This window comes from Pipistrellus kuhlii, unplaced genomic scaffold (genome assembly GCF_014108245.1).
Source record: "Pipistrellus kuhlii isolate mPipKuh1 unplaced genomic scaffold, mPipKuh1.p scaffold_m20_p_3, whole genome shotgun sequence".
In the NCBI taxonomy this organism is placed as follows: domain Eukaryota; kingdom Metazoa; phylum Chordata; class Mammalia; order Chiroptera; family Vespertilionidae; genus Pipistrellus; species Pipistrellus kuhlii.
In genome coordinates, this window is record NW_023425529.1 from 81,454,175 (window position 1) to 81,470,082 (window position 15,908).

A 15,908-nucleotide genomic window follows, 5' to 3' on the forward strand; every position below is an offset into this window, starting at 1 on the left:
AGCTGCTGGGAAGAGAGGAAGATGGTCCGGGGGTGGGTGTCCCTGGCAGGTGCCCCACCGCCCTCACCACTTTAGGAAAGCATTTTCATCGAGGCCCTGAAGCACCATTGCTGCCCAGGCTCGATGCCAGGGTGACCGTCTTCTCCCCTTGCCCCTAGTACTTCTGCCTGTTGCTGGTGATCTTCCTCGTGGAGCTGGTGGCGGGGGTCCTGGCCCACGTGTACTGCCAGAGGGTGAGTGCAAGGTCTTCCTTCTACGTCGCCCAAAGTGCCCCAGGAGGCCACGCGTGGGGCAGGGTGCAGGGTGCTGGGGAAGCTGAGGCACCGGCGCTCCGGAGGTCCTGTCTCCCGGCCCCAACACTTCCCGGCACATCTGGGTCCTGCTTCTTGCCCGGGTCCCAGGAACCCTCTAATCCATCTGTGGATGCAGATGTCTTCAACATGGGAGCCAGGACGGAAGGCTTCCCTGGGGGTGGCTGGTTCCTCTCCCCTCCTAGGGGAAGTCAGATATCCGAGGGAAAGAGAGGCCTGGCCCAGACTATGCCAGACTACGAAGACAGCACCGGCCTCGCCTGCCTGAGGACAAGGAGGAAGGGACCAGTCAGGTCCTCTCCCACTGCGAGCCCTCCGACCCAGACTGATATTCGGCTGGTAGGGACAGTGACCATTCTGGGTGTTTCAAGCCAGCACCTATAGGAGCACTGCGTGCCCATGGGATCTCATGATCAAAATGAAATTCAACGGGTATTTGAAAGCAGCCCTGTGCCTGGGGGCTGTCTCCTCCTGCACCTGCCCCTCAGCCCTTCCCACCACACCCCTGCCCTCATGTTAGGGCCCCATCTCATGACTCTGGCTGCTGTGCGCCAAGGGGCCCTTTCCACTGGGCGGGAAACCCCGCACTGTACTGCTGGGAGAACAGAGTGGTGTAGAGTAGCCGGTGGGTAGGCACAGGCCTGGGGACCGGGGTGGGGTGCTTTGCCGACCCACCTCCCTTCCACCCTCCAGCTGAGCAACGAACTGAAGCAGCACGTGACCCGGACGCTGACGGAGAACTACGGGCAGCCTGGAGCCACGGAGATCACCGCCTCGGTGGACCGTCTGCAGCAGGACGTAAGCCCCCAGCAGGGTTGGGTCCTCTCTGTCCTGTGTGTCTGGGCCAGTTCCTCACCTCTGTCAGCTCCTCTGGACAACCAGCAATGATAAGCTCTGATCAACGCGAGTTTGAGCTCAGTGCCGAGCGCCACTCCCGGCACACGGCAGGGGCCTGACACACACTGGCTAAGTAGACTACATGCCCCTCCCGCCCCACCCGCACCTCTCACCCCAGAGACACCTCAAACAGCCATGTTCTGTGGCCCATGTAGGGACTGTAAGGCTCAGTCCCCAAACCAGAAGGGCGAGAAATAACCAATCCCCTGTTTTTCAAAATCACCTTGATCCGGGCGGGCACATCCCTGCCCTGGGGAGGTGCAGAAGATGCAGGGCCCAGGTCCGCACTCACACCCGCCCCTCTGGTCACTGCTGAGCTGCTGGTCTGCTGAGCTGCCTCTGGGATACCTTTTGTGTCCCTGCAGGACTCAAAGCCTGAATGGGGGCCTGGAGCCTGTGGCAAGGCTGGGCCCCTGGCCCTGGGTTCTGCCTCCCTGCGTGACCTCTGGTGGGTGTGGCCCCACACTCTCAGGACCCACCTGCCTCTACCTCCCTGCCCATCCTCTCACACACCCTCCCCGCCCCCTGGGCACCAGCATAATCTCCTTGAAGGACGTGGGTGATGTTTAAGGCAGCACACAGGTGGACTGCAGGCAAATTTTGCCTGAAATGAGACCAGTCCCCTCACCAAACAGGGGGAGGGGAGAATCCCAGGGGGAGAAAGGGGCTGCTTACTATTCGAATAACGGTGCTGCTCCCTGGAGGGGCCTGTGCGTCTCCTCACCTCCGGGCTCTGCCTCTCTCTGCAGTTCAAGTGCTGCGGAAGCAACAGCTCTGCCGACTGGCAGCACAGCGCCTACATCCTGTCCCCAGAGGCAGGGGGCCGCCGGGTGCCGGACAGCTGCTGCAAGACAGTGGTGGCGCGCTGCGGCCACAGGGCCCACCCCTCCAACATCTACAAGGTGGAGGTGAGCGTGGACTCCCGTTGGGGCCTGCAGAGGGCCCGGCTGCCATCCGGGGGCCCCCAAAAGGCAGGCTCAGGCCAGACAGGGCGCGGGGAGTGGGGCCCACTTCATTATTGGCCAGAAATCAGCAATGCTGGGCCTTCAAAGGGCCACACCACGCAGGAGACGCCGCACACCTGCTACTGAGAGATTCCGGGACATCACGGCCTAACCTGGGTCACCGGAAGCCTGTGGGCAGTTGGAAGGCTGCACCAGGCCCTTTAAGGCTCCGGCCTTTCCTCAGCCAGGTGGATACAGCGCCCGGCCTGCCCTTCCCTCCCCGGCCTCGCCCACTTCTGGGTCAAGGTGAGAGTGACCTGTTGTTACCTTACAGGGAGGCTGCATCACCAAACTGGAGCAGTTCCTGGCCAACCACCTGCTGCTCATGGGAGCGGTGGGCATCGGGGTGGCCTGCCTGCAGGTGAGTGAGGAGAGGGGCCGGAGAGGAGCTCTGAACGCCATCCCGCGGGCTGTGACCCCAGACCACTGCCCCTTTGCACACGCACACTCTGCCCTGCCCTCCTCACCTCTTCCCTTTGCAGCCAAAGCTGAGTCACATGGTCACTCTCTTCCCCAGAGACAGGAAGGAAAATGCCTGGGGCCGGGGGGCCAACTTGAACTTGTAAGGAGCAGAGACCTGAGAGGAGTGTGAGTGTGGGCTCAGGTATGTGCATGCACCCCTGTGTGTGTGCACGTGCAGGTGTGTGTGCAGCCTGCTGTGTCTGTGTGGGCCCCAGGTGTGTCCGCATGCATCATTGTGGGGGGTGGAAGCATGTATATGTGTTTAGGTGTGCTAGTGCATGTGTGTGTGTGCGTGTGTGTGTGTGTTCATGACATGCTCTCATTCCTCTGTGTATGTGCGTGTGCACACCTGTGGATATGTGCTTCCTGTGTACACCCAGCTCTCTGCTCTGAGCATGAGCCATGCTCTTTGCTCTGGGTCACCACTCCACCCTCCCCCAGCTGCCATCCAGGAGTTAGTGTTACTCTCATGGGTCATTCTAGTCACAAGTCAAGATCAGAGGAATCAGGAGTGGCCCTGCCAGGGGCAAGAGCAGGCTCAGCGAGCAAGGGCCTTGCGTGCCCACCTCACCTGACACTCCTGCTTCTGCCCAGCTGTTCTGGAGGAAGCTCAGTCCTGTCCCACCTTCCTGTGCCCAGTCTATAAGCACCGTCTAGGGGAGAAGGAGAGGGGAGAGCAGGGGCTGCCTGTCAGAGGACCTGGGTCCAGTCCTGCCTCTGCTTCTGTGCCACCTTGAGCAGTAACTTCCTGGCACCCCAATGTCATCCTCAAACTATGGATTGTTTTCCCAACTGCGTGAGGGCCAGATAGGAACAAGGTGATAGGTGTGACAGCAGCAGCACCTGGCACAGGTGAGGGCCTCTCTTTGGACCTCAGAGTGGCTCAGATCCTTTCTCTTATCTGATCCCCACAACCTGAGACCCAAGCCAGGCTAGTAGCAGTGTCCTCCCCATTTTACAGACCAGAAAGTTGAGACTCAGGGAGGGGACTTACTGCCACCCAGGTCTCCGTGGGCCTTCGCTTTCTCAAACTCCCTCCCAACACAGTTCCATGGGAAGAGAAGCAGGATGGGCATGAGGCGAGGGAGCCTCGGTGTGGGTTCCTCGCAGGTCACAGCTGCTGGCCCGTGTCAGCCAGAGAGCCGGAGGGTCCAGCTGCAGCCTCCCCTGCTGGGCCTGGCCCTCTGGAAAGAGACCGGACAACCTGGGGCTGGTTATTCGTCTCTGAGCCCTGGTTCCTCATCTGTGATGTGAGGCTAATTATAGCTGGTTCGTGAGCAGTGAGGTCAGCAGAATATATGTACAGCAGAATATATGTAGCCACAGGGCTCACTGCCGAGCAGGTCGAAGGTGCTCGGGACACGGTCCCCATCCTTGTTTTCATCACTTCCATGCAGCACATTCTTATTTCTCCCAGAGGCCCTGGTTGTTTCCTGGCCAGACCAGCTTGCCCCTTCACCTCCACTCAGGAGCAGGCCCAGGGAGCCCCAGGGGCAGTCACATGGCCCCTCGTGTACCTCCCAGGGCAGGTCTTCTGCCCCACATATTGGACCCCAGGGGAGTTGCCATGGGGTCTGGGGAAGAGGCTGATCTGCACTCAGCTCCTGAATCAGCTGTGGTTTCTGGAAACCTGCTATTTGCCTCAGGTATTGAGGGGACTTGCTCTGCATGAACGTTGATCAGGCCAGGGCCACTCTCTGTCCATTTCTTTCTGACCTGTCTGGCCTGTGAGCCTGGAGAAGCTGAGGATGGGCCAGCAAAGCCATGGGCAGTGAGGGACTGCGAGAGCCCAGAGCCTAAGGTGGCCAAGTGCGCCTGTAGGAGTGATGCCAGGAGGCCAGGTTGGCAGGGTGCCTGCAGGCCCACATGTGCCTCCTCATCTCCTACACCCCCACCATGAAAAGTCTCGGTCCAGCTCACTGTGGAACTACTCCTAAGTCCCCCAGAGAGAGCTTCTCCGGGCCACCACCAGGGACCCTAAGCCCTTGCGCAGTCTCTCCCCTTCATTCTTCTGAGGCTGGCCCTGCAGCAGCCAAGCCTCAGGTTACAGCGCCCTCTGCTGGCCAATGTTGGAACTACGCTCCCCAAGTCCAGGTCAGTGGCCAGCCTTGAAGGAGGGCTGGCACCAGGCTGTTCCCAGGTTCACAATCATCCTCCCGCCAGAGCAGGTACCAGGCACCTTCCAACACAAGCCCAGCGTGGCACTTGGAAGACCCTAAAGACTCAGGATAAACAAGGCCAAGATGATGTCATAAGGCTTCCCTGGTCAGGCTGGAGGAAATCTAGCCTGAAGTCAGAGGTTTTCCTATTGACTGAGGAGGATTTGAGGCTCAGAGAGGGCTGTAACTGTGCCCAGGGCCACAAAGTTCCAAATGGAAGTTAGCCCACTCCTATACCCACCCCAGCATTCCCACACGACAAGATAGAAACATGCAGAGCCCAGAAAAACTCACAAGGCAGAGAGATGGGAATCTGCTGGGCATTGAGGGGAACTGAGGCTTTCTGGGACCTCCTGGCCCTTCCTTGATGCTCTTGATGACCCAGAAGCATTCGGGCTTCTCTGTCAAAAGCCCCATGTGTGCCATACATCCAGGCCGGCTGTCAAAAGGGGGTGCCATATCCCACACAGTCTGGGCTCAGGCAGCCTGTCATCTGCCATCTCCTGCTCCCGCGGTCGACTTGTGTGTTTTCTCTGCTCACCCTGGTCTGCTGCTCAGTGTCTGTGCTGATGTCTGCATGTCCTCTGCCAGAAAGGAGACACTGACCTCACTCAGGGATCTGAGCCGCCACGTTTCCGTAGTGTAATGGTTATCACGTTCACCTCACTCAGGGATCTGAAAGCTCAGACATTACTCTTCTGCACGAATCAGGGTGGTGTGTGTGTGTGTATGTGTGTGTGTGTGTGTGTGTGTACACGCACGTGCGCATGCATTGGTGAGATTCCAGCCTGCACACGTCCATCCTCACTGTGCCTTCCCTGGGGTCACCCTGGGAACACACATCTCATCAAGAGTGAGCATGCTGAGAGCTCAGCCCTCCAATCTCCCCCAGCATGAAGTTTCAAAGAGGCAGCCACGAGTCTCTGCTGGTCTACCTACTCCCTCCGGCTTCCCCCTCAGCAGGGAGGAGAAAGATTCAGATAACCACAGGGCAGTCACAATGCTGACACCTGGGTGGAATGGCTGTGACAACCATGTGCTAAAAACCAGTAACCTCTTACGCTGCCTTTCAGCGTGTGGCTCTGAGTACTGGGTGGATTAGCTCTGCTCTTGCACATAGTCTGGAGGCCAAGGGCTGTGTACACATCGGGATGGAGAAGAGGAAGGAGAGGAAGAGGGGGCATCCTTCACTACCTCCTTGCACCAGCCTTGCAAAGAGAGACCGAGGGCCTACCAGCCCATAGGAGTCCGCACCTGCCTGTCCTCCTCCCGTTGGCCAGCAGCTATTGGAAAGTTTGGGGAAGATGGAGCCTTGCTCCTGTATCTGGGGAAGTGCACCTTGACCCATGTCCACAGGGTGGTCATGGGGCTGCCCTAGCAGTGCCCCTCCCCCACCGGTGGAGTCAGGACCCAAGGGCATCATTGTCAGGAGCATCATCACAGTCGTGGCCTCCCTGGTCCAAACACCCTCATCTTGTCCCGGAGTACCCTTGGGTTGGAGGAGGAGAGGAAGGGTGGAGAGGAAGAGGGAGGCAAAAGAAGTCAGGGGAATAAGGGTCCTCAATAGCATGGAGACAGAAAAGTGAAACAGGAAAAGGTGACTTCCCAGCACTGCCCTGCTCTGGGCCGATGCTCTAGCCCCTCCTTGCTCAGCTAGTGGGTGTGATGGGGGCCTGTCAGGCAGGCTCCTAGGGCCTCGTTTGGTGCCACATTCCATGCTGACTTACAAATGAGCTGATGACAGCTCTGGGTGCCCCTCCCAGAACCTCGGTTTCCCCAGTGGCTTCTGTCCATCAGCCAAAACTCACTGTGGTGGCTGGTTTCGCTCTGGGCAGAGCAGCAATGCAGACAGAGAAAGGCCGCTCGGGTCGCAGTCAGCTGCTCCTGAAGAAGCTGGGTCACAGACCAGGCGGGGACTGAGCTCATCGCTAGCAGCGCTGAGCCTCACCCCTGCGCCCCCACATCGAGGTCCCTGGGTGGTTCATTCCCATTAAAACGTGAGAAGCACTGCTCTTGCAGAGTAGTTCTCAGAGCGTGTTCCCTGGGAGCTTGTCGGAATAGCAGAACCTCAGTGCCCCCTCCTCCTCCACCTCCCACACGGCAACCTGCCCTTCATGGAGGTCCCAGCTGCGCACTCGGTGCGGGAGGCTGCGCTCTGGGCTCTGCCACCCATACCGCAGTGGGTCCTGATCTCTCTCTCTCCACCTGGCAGACCTGCGGGATGGTTCTCACCTGCTGCTTGCACCGGAGGCTCCAGCTGCATGTTCACTAACCGCCCATCGTTTTCCCCTCCAACCGCCCCCCACAAGGACAGGGGTCCAAATCCCATCTGCCAGACCTGCGGAGCCGGCACAGCTCATCTAGAAATTCCCAGAAAGTCCCCATCCCTGGTGTCCATCCTTCAGACCACCAAGTGCCCAAGACCACAGTTCCTGCAGTTCCCACCTGACCGGGACCCTCCACTTCTGAGTGCTCACTGCCAGCCCAGGCGGGGACAGACAGAGGCTCCCAAGGATCACAGGAAGGTGAGAGAGTTGGATTCTCTGCTCCCTCCCAGCTCCTGAAACTACATTGAAGGACTATAAACCTTGACCCCTCTGGACCGGGCATTCAGCGTGACCCCCACCGGTGCTGAGCAGCCCTCCTCTCACCTCTGCCTAGGTTTGGGGTCTTTGCTCTGGCCTCCTGGAAATGCGTCATGATGGGCAGTTAGGGTTACTCTGCCCCCAGAAGGCCCAGGCCTCTCATCTGCCCACCCCAAGGCCTCGCTCCTTCCTACAGGGCCTGCGCGTGGAGAGAATGAGGTGAGGCAGCAGGAGCCGGGTGTGGGCAGTGGTAGATGGTGGGGCTTCAGGCAGGGAGCGAGGGGCTGGGTGTGGGGGAGGCAGGAGTTGGCCATGCCAGCACATGGCACCACAGGAGCCTGCACCACCTGGAGGCCTTTCCCAGGAGAGGAGCCCTGGGAGAAAGGCCCCAGCCCCAGCTCCAGGAATCTGCCCCCAGGAATCTCCGGTGTAGGGCCTGATTCTCAGAACTGCCAGGGTTTTAAACTTTGGGCGAGTGTATGTGGGCAAGTGTCAAACTCCTTCTGATTGGACCCAATCTGATTGGAGCCTGAAACATTGGAGCCACCGAAAAGGTAAAGCTCCAGGTCGAGGGTGCTCTGCCCTGAGAGTGCTCTCACTTGTCCCTGTCACGCTCCCTGACCACGAGGCCTCACTCTGCTCCCGGAGTGAGCGGTCCTTCCTCGGTTCTGCCTCGCCGTCTGAATTGGGCAGGGGACCTTCAGAAAGACCTTCCTGGTGCTGAGGGGAACTGGAAGCAAAGCCTAGAAAATGCAGTGCAGAAGCTGGCCGTTTCCTACGACAGCCACAGGGACCCCCCGCCCCCACCCCCGAGACTGTGACACGATGATCTAACAGGAACACCCCACACCTTCTTCTATACCTCCCAGGCCCTGGTCTTCCCGGGTCCTGGGGACCCTCTTCCCATCTCACCCCCGAGAGTGGGCCCTTGTTGTGCTAAAACCAAGGCCAAGAAAGGTCACCCCCTGCCTCCCCACAGGGTTGTCCCCAGTGTGGCTAGCTCAGCTCTGGCTGAGCCGGGTCAGTCCTGGGTGAAGGATGTTCTCTCTCCCATACACAGGTCACTGTGTCCCCAACACAGCCCTCAACTGTGCAGAAACCACACCCTCAGAGCACATTGCCTCCCCGCCTCCCGGCCCCCTCTCTTCCTGCCTCCCGCCCTCCCGGCCTCCCGGCCTCCGGGGCTGGTGGGACCTGGCTGGCTTAGCTCCTCCACCCAGAGGGCCGTGAGGTGGCTGAGGAAAATTCATTAGGAGGGAGACCAGCTTTGCTAGCAACCCCAGACTACATCAAGGACAAAAGAAACAGTGTTGTGGTTATCTTTGCTGCCCTCCAGCTTCCAGATAAATAAAAGGTGATGGTCAGGCCAAGCTCTTTGCTGACTTCTGAAATCCCACACAAGTCAGACCGACAAGTCTCACCAACTGAGGCCAAGAGAGCGTGTGCTCTTCCTGCCCGGGGCCGAGGGAGACTCAGGGGAGGGGTGCTGCAGCCTGGGACATGCGTGCTATCCTGGGTCCCTTCACTTCCTGAGGTGCCCCAGTCTGTGGAGATGGGGTGCCAGGCCTTGTCACTGGGGGAGTCCCTGGAGAGCTGACTTCCTGGCCCATCTCCTGGGCTGACGAGGCAGAGGCAAGGGGAGCTGTGGCTCCTGGACTGGGCGTCCTTTTGTGAGGACCCGGCTGGTCCAAACCGCAGAGGGACAGAGTGGCCCAGAACTTTTGGGAACTGGGACCTCCTTGTTCATGCCAACGGCCTGGGAGATGAGGCACAGTGTAGGAAACTGAGGTCCAGGGTGTGGTGGGTTCCCTGAGGGGCATGCTGAAGGCTGGAGTCAGAGCTGGGGGGCTAGTCCCACCTGTGAGCATGTAGATCTGCACCAGGATGGCTCCCCCAGGTCCCTGCTCCGAGACCAGCAGCTGCAGCTGTCATCACACCACCCCTCTCCCCAGAGCCTCCAGATCTCCATCCTAATTTATAAAAACCTGGGGTCCGTACCATCCAAAACGAACGAAGTCTCCACTGAACAATAGAGAGCTGAGGGAGTGGGAGCTGACCAATCAGAGGCAGCGGTGACTGGCGAGTGGCTGAAAGACAGATCTCTTGGTCCCTCCTCCCAGCCCTCAGACTCCAATCAATCGGCGGCAGAGGTGGGGCAGAACTGGGGACTGGCTCCCTTAGTAATCCTGTGGATTCAATCTCAAGAGGACAGGACAGGCACCAACAGACCAGCACTGCTGGCCTCCTGGAACTCGGCCTCTGGCACTACGGCCCCTTCCCCTCCCTAGATGCTCCACAAGGTCACTCAAGCCCTCCCCGCTCCAGACTAAGTGTGATCACTGCATGTGGAAGAAATATAGTAAAAAAATAAAAACCAATGACCAAGGGCTTGCCTCCACCAGCTCATGGGAGCCTTCAAGCACTGGGCACCCCGGCTATTTTAAGGGCTTCAGGTGAGTGGGGGACACAGAGCAGTCAGGAAAACTCCCTAGAGTCAGGCCATAGGTCTGAACACGCATCCATCCGCCCTGCCCTCTGCCAACAGCTGCCTCCACAGAGAAGGGAGAACAAAGGGAGGGGTTGGTTCTGCAAACCCGAGGGAATCCAGGGTCCCAGGTACTCTGCCCCACCCTCTGACGCTGCAGCTATGATGGCACTGAGGCAGCCAACCAGTCTGATCCACCCACCCTCCACCTGTTGGTCTCAAACACAGGAAGCACCCCTTCTGAGGGGAGATGCCCACCAGGTACACAGAAGGTATACAGAAGGTGCTCAGCGAGGAGTCCCCACGGGTTGTGTTTGCACCTTCATGCTGCCCACCCCCACCCCCAACACAATGCTGAAGGAAGCCTGATTCGGGAACACCCCCATGTTGACCACCCACACGGAAAACAGCGTGTGATAAACATCATGTCCCCCAGACGCCTGAACCTGCCTCAAAGGAAGATGCTACAGACCCGGAGCGGGAAGAGGGACTGAGACAGAAGGTCTGGGAAGAACAAAGCTGCCCCAGCCCCCTCCGAGTGAGGCGCCTGCGCCTGCATGGCTGCCCTTGGACGGAGGCCTGTGAGGGAGGGAAGAGCTGTGGCTGTGCCCGTGGCTGCTCGGCCTCCTGCCCTAGAGGATAAGCAGGAGACATATTTACGTGCCAGAATCTAAAGCCCTCTTTATCGGTAATAAAACAAATAATGCAAGACCCACACGTGTTTCTAATCCGGGCTCTGGCTGCGTGTGAACCCAGATGGAAGGCCTGCTCTCCACCGAGGAGGCTGCAAAGGCTGCTCCTCTTTCCAACGAATGCAACCTAGAGCGGTTTAAAGGGAAAAGGAGACATAAATAAAACAATAGCAACAAGCTCTGAAGCCGCTGCTGCTGCCGTCAAATCCTCTGTGGTGGTGACGTCAGAGCCTGTCTCCCCATGCTGGGGCTCAGCCTGCAGAGCTGCTGACACCTGCCAGGTGGCCTGGCACCAGCCTCATCTACCCACTTTCCACCTCCGCCAGCTCCTGGAGGCGGTGGGCTTGGGATGGAGGCTTCCGTGTCAAAGCAACCCTCTTGGTGTAGCACATGGGCTCTTTGATGAGAGAGCACCCATAACATCCCTTCACGAATGTGTTTTTAACTGTTCCAAGATCACGCACCCAGCCCTGGCGACTCTCAAATAGGCCTCTGCGATTCCATTCGCCCGAGGCAAAGACTGATGGGGGTTTCACGGAGACAGAACCCTCGGCCCAGAGCAGACAAATCCTTTCAAAAGGAGGTCACCCTGGTTGCAGGTCCTTGCTCTTCGTCACTTTGAATATTTCTTGCCATACCCTTCTCTACCCAGCAAAGCTCATTTGGAATTGAAAGCCAGATAAAGAGAATTGAAAGCAAGAAAAAGCTAAAGGAGTTCATCACCCTGATCGGGTGCCAGCCAGTGGCCAACCTCCTGCAGCCCCTCCCCCTCCCGATGGGGGCCTCTGGCCAGACCCACTCACGCACAAATTCCTGCACCAGGCCTCTAGTCTCTAATAAACTGTCAGGCTGACATTCAGGAGCGTGTCCCACGGGGTGTTGTGGAGCCTCGGCAGCCTCACACCCCCTTCCTGGTTGGGCGGGACCACCCCCGGCCCCAGCCCTAGAGCCCTGCCCTGTGCGGTTGGAAGACAAGTGTGGCTCCTTCGGGCTGACAACCCCCTCTCCCCCCGCAGAGTGTCTCACAGGAGCCTGGGCCATGGCTCAGGGGGCACGTGGCCTACCACCTCCGCCGGAGCCAATGCTGACACCAGAGTGAGGGTGACCGCCCTGGGCACTCAGAATCCCCACGCAGGCTGTGAACACTCACACAGCGTGGAGACAGGGGCCTGGGGCATGGAGGACTGGCCAAGTGGCAGAAAACACCTTTCCCGCCCATGCGGCCTCATGCATCACAGAGCCGCCGGGCAGGGAGGGGGTGTCCGGCTGGTGGAGCTCTGTAGCCGATATTGGGCTCGGGATGGGCACAGTGTGAGCTGTCTCCAGCCTAGACTCTCATCAGGCTGCCGCCCTGTGCATGGCCCCTGGCCTGGCCCTGAGGAGAGGTGGGGGTGACACTCAGGGTGATGTGCCTCCAAGATCCTCATGCCCACGGCCACTTTCGGTCTTGGCATCGGCCACTCCTGGTCCATCCTCAGGGTTTTGAGGTGGGGGTGTGAATTAAATTACTTTTCCCACTACCCATCCTGCTATCAGCCTTGAAAACATTCTGTCCTTACTGGCCACTTTGGGCCTAGGGACAGAACTGGAGAAGGGGAGGTGGTTTGATGGCTAAGGAGAACCCCACATTTTGTGTCACCACTGGGTGGCGCTCACATCTGCCAAGGATGCTAGTGATCAAATTTGAGCTTGCATGAGGGTTGCCTGAGGGTCACCTTGAGGACTGCACCTGGAGAGCTTTTAGCAGATTACTGTCCCTCCCCCGCTCGCCTCCCTCTCCTGCCACCGCCCCCGCCACCCCCCAGCTTCTGATCAGAGTCTGGAGCCACGGATTTGTGTCTCTAGGTAGTTCAGATTGATGTGGGTGCTGCTGGCCTGGAACCACACCTGGAGAGCCCCTACTTTAGACCACAGCCCGTAACCACCTTAGTCTGTCACAGCCCCAGGGCTCGGGTCCCTGTGAAGCCTGGGTCCCCCTCTGTGAAACAGGGCGGCTGACCACCAGCCAGGACCATGCCTCCCTGCTGTGCATTCTGCAGCACCTGTCCCACCTCCGCTGGGATTGAGGGGGGCCGTTTGAGCCCGTCTGTGACGCCGGCTGGCAGAGCAGTGCCGGATCCTCTTCCCAGAAGGGAACAGGTCCACAGTCCAGCCCCATTTTCCCAGCCGCTCCAGCCCCACGGCACTCTTGTTGCCCCCTTCTCTCTCAGCACAGGGCCAGGCCTGTGCTCCTCCCTCAGCCTCCCAGGTGCCCCCTTCCCTTCTGAGGCCAGAGGGTTCCTGGGGATCTGGAACCCGTGGTCCTGGATAAGGGCTGTCACAACACTCTAGAGACAGGGAAGTCCCCTTCCTCTATCGCATACAGAGAAGCTGTTCTTCTTGTAACCAGCTCCCTCCTTCGCTGCTCTGTGTAAACCAGCCTCGGTGCCAGGGGGCACGATAATGAAGGAACTGCATCTGAAACTACCTGCTGTTGCTGTTTTCCTCCTGCAGGGAATTCCCGTCAGGTGTGTCGCAGAGAAGGGGAGGGAGCCTGGTGACGCCCCTTGACCACACTGATAGGGTCCTGCCAGCTGCCAGGTTGATTGTTTGCACGGACCTCACCTCCCCCTCATCTCCTGTGAGTGTCACTACTCCTGGTGGTGAGCAAGAGCCAGGCTCTCACAAGTGAACTTGAGTTGTGTTCCCCTTAAATCGCCTTAGGGCAGCGGGGACTGCCCAGCCGCCCCTGTTGTGAGCCTGCGGTCTGCCCGTCCTGCTGTGGACATCACCCTGGTGGGCTGCGGCCGATGCAGGGCGTGTGGAGAAGGCTGGGCAGGGGCACCTCAAGCTGAGGCACACCTTCTACTGCTCCCTGGCTCCCCACCCCATCTCTCCCCAAGGGCTAGTGTCTCCACCCCCCTCTCCAGACCACTAATTTGTTCTCATCCCCAAACTAGAGTAAGGCACTGTTCACCCCAATGCAGAAAGAGGTCCATCTATGATTCAGAGGGACTGAGCGCACCAGGGTGTCTGCCCAGTAAGGAGCGAAAGGAAGTAAATGCTTTGACTTTTATGACATAAACATTCCTTCTATTTCATTCACTATTCTGTCCAGGAAACTTGCTTGAGGTGGGGTGGGGTCCATGAGGGAGCCTGAGGAGCCCCCAGGTAAGCTGGATGCTGGGGACCCACGACAGAGGGACTGGGGGGGCAGGTGAGGATGGGCCCCCTGGCAGGGATCCACACCCCTGGCCTTCCTCCTGTGTCTCCCGCCCCGTTGGTCGAGATCATTCACTCAGCAGTCACAGGCAGCCCTCCCTGGCTTTGATATCAGGCAGAGGATGGACCCAGCCTGGGGGCCCATCTCATGGGATCCGATGTCTGCTCCGTGTACCATCACTGAGTGAGTGTGAGTGTGAGTGTGAGTGTGAGTGTGAGTGTGCCTGAACACACAGGCACACAAGTCTGCCTGAAGCAGGAGAGCACCCCTCCAGGCCCTTCCTGCCGCACACAGCATTGTGGGCCGTCTCATGGTCCTGGCTGCCTGTGGGGCCTGGTCAGGATGGGGGCAGTGGCAGCCTTTGCAGAAGCTGTCTCCTGCTGGCTGTCAGCTGCCACTACTTCCTGGCAGGAGAACCACCTCTGTCAGCAGGGTGGGCTGCTTCGAGCTGGGTGGGACTCTGATTCCCACTTCCTGTCCCCAACTGAGAACAGAGGCTGCCCATGGGGTGGGGGGGATAAAGGCACAAAAGCTGAGATTCATCTTTTTCTGCTCCTCCTCCTTCTCCTTCTTCTCCTTCTCCTCCTCCTCCTCTTCCCCCTTCCCTTCTTTCTTCTTCTTTTAGTTTTCAATCAAGCTTTCAATAAAAAGATCATAAAATAACATTTTCTCCTGTCAAAGAAAAGTAATTCACTTACTTTCTTCTTAAAAACAAATCCATGAAAAGCCCTTACTTCTGTCACTGGCTGAAACCATGCCCAGCAGTGACTGGGCAGGAAGGATGGGGCGCTGCAGGGGAACCTGGGGGGGCCTTTGGCTCAGGACAGGGACAAAGAGGGCCTTGAAGAAAGCTTGAACCTGGCCCTTTCCCTCAGCTGGCCACACACCAAGGCCAGGCCAGGCCGGCCAGAGCCCTATTAGCTTAGGCTCTCCCTGAAGAGGCGAGGAACAGTTTCCTGAGGGGCTCATGGATCCCTGATTGGAATTTAGAGAACCTCACGCTGGGAACCAGAGGTCAGATTCAACATTCTCTCCCTGAGTTGCCAACCAGTAAAGTAAGAAGGCTGAGTTCTCTCTAGAACTAGGATCCCTTGACAGAGAAAAAGAAATATATTACAAATCTATTGAGGTTGCAGGAATTGTGTGGGGGGTGGGGGAGAGTTAGGGCGGAGGAGGGAGACAAAGGGTAAGGGGCTTCCTGTTGCCCTCAAATGGCAGAGCATGGTCCTCTTGCCCACCTGAAGGGCTGGCCCTGCTTAGGACAATGGGGAGGCTAGGTGCCGGAACTCTGCAGCCGGAAGAAAAATCTCTGGGCAACGCCTCTACCCGCCAGACCCACCACAGACCACCAGGTGGCCTTGCTCTTCCAGTCCCTGTTCTCTGCATAGCCGAACACCGGAGGAACCTGGGCACTGCCAGGTGTGCCCCAGGGACAGTCAGCTACCCAGCAGCCTCCAGGCCCACAGGGGGAAATCCCAGCTCCAGCCGGAGGGCCTGGCCCGAGCGTGTCCTGTGGATGTTGCTTTTCTTTTTGTCGGGTTAAGGAGGCACAGTAGTCCATCTCACGGCTGTCATTAAACTCAGCATAATGAGATGGCTAAATCAATAGCCTCCCAATCTTTACTGACTGCTTTAAGAAGGGGCCATTGCAATGCCGATATTTTTGTGCCCCAATCGACATTCATTTAATCTGACTTCCCTCTTGCTCCTGTGAATTACTGTGCTTTGCAGCCAGCCGAGAGCAAAACTGGGAGACACGTCCTGCACCTCTCCTTCCCATAGCGCTCTCTCTCTCTCTCTCTCTCTCTCTCTCTCTCTCTCTCTCACACACACACACACACACACACACACACACACACACATACACACACACACACTCCCAGAGCCCTGCCCTGGGGCCCAGCTTCTAGCAGGGACGTGCTTTTCCTTGGGGAAAAGACCCTAAGCTCCAAATTTGACCACTTTCTTGCCAAGCACCTCCCTTGGCCCAGGAACAGGCTGGGTTTCTTCACAGCAAATCTGTAAAATAGGTGTCATCCTGATTCTGCAGATGACAAAACCAAGACAAATTCAATGACTACAAGGCTCCTGAGGACACCAGTTGCAGAGCG

At 58.3% G+C, this 15,908-nt stretch overlaps 1 protein-coding gene across 2 annotated transcripts in view; it reads left to right on the forward strand.

The window, feature by feature from the left end:
• The window catches only part of TSPAN11 (tetraspanin 11), a 52,655-nt gene extending 43,867 nt beyond the window's left edge, over nucleotides 1–8,788 (forward strand). Inside the window, exons 4-9 of one of the 2 annotated variants that reach the window (XM_036454810.2) lie at nucleotides 159–233; nucleotides 1,005–1,109; nucleotides 1,958–2,116; nucleotides 2,487–2,573; nucleotides 2,730–2,816; nucleotides 7,046–8,788. In XM_036454810.2, coding sequence (XP_036310703.1) covers nucleotides 159–233; nucleotides 1,005–1,109; nucleotides 1,958–2,116; nucleotides 2,487–2,573; nucleotides 2,730–2,804 — 501 coding nt within the window. In that variant the 3' untranslated portion in view covers nucleotides 2,805–2,816; nucleotides 7,046–8,788. The remainder of the gene's footprint in view (nucleotides 1–158; nucleotides 234–1,004; nucleotides 1,110–1,957; nucleotides 2,117–2,486; nucleotides 2,574–2,729; nucleotides 2,817–7,045) is intronic. The other variant, XM_045588358.1, reaches the window with a different exon arrangement.
• Nucleotides 8,789–15,908: the final 7,120 nt, after the last annotated feature.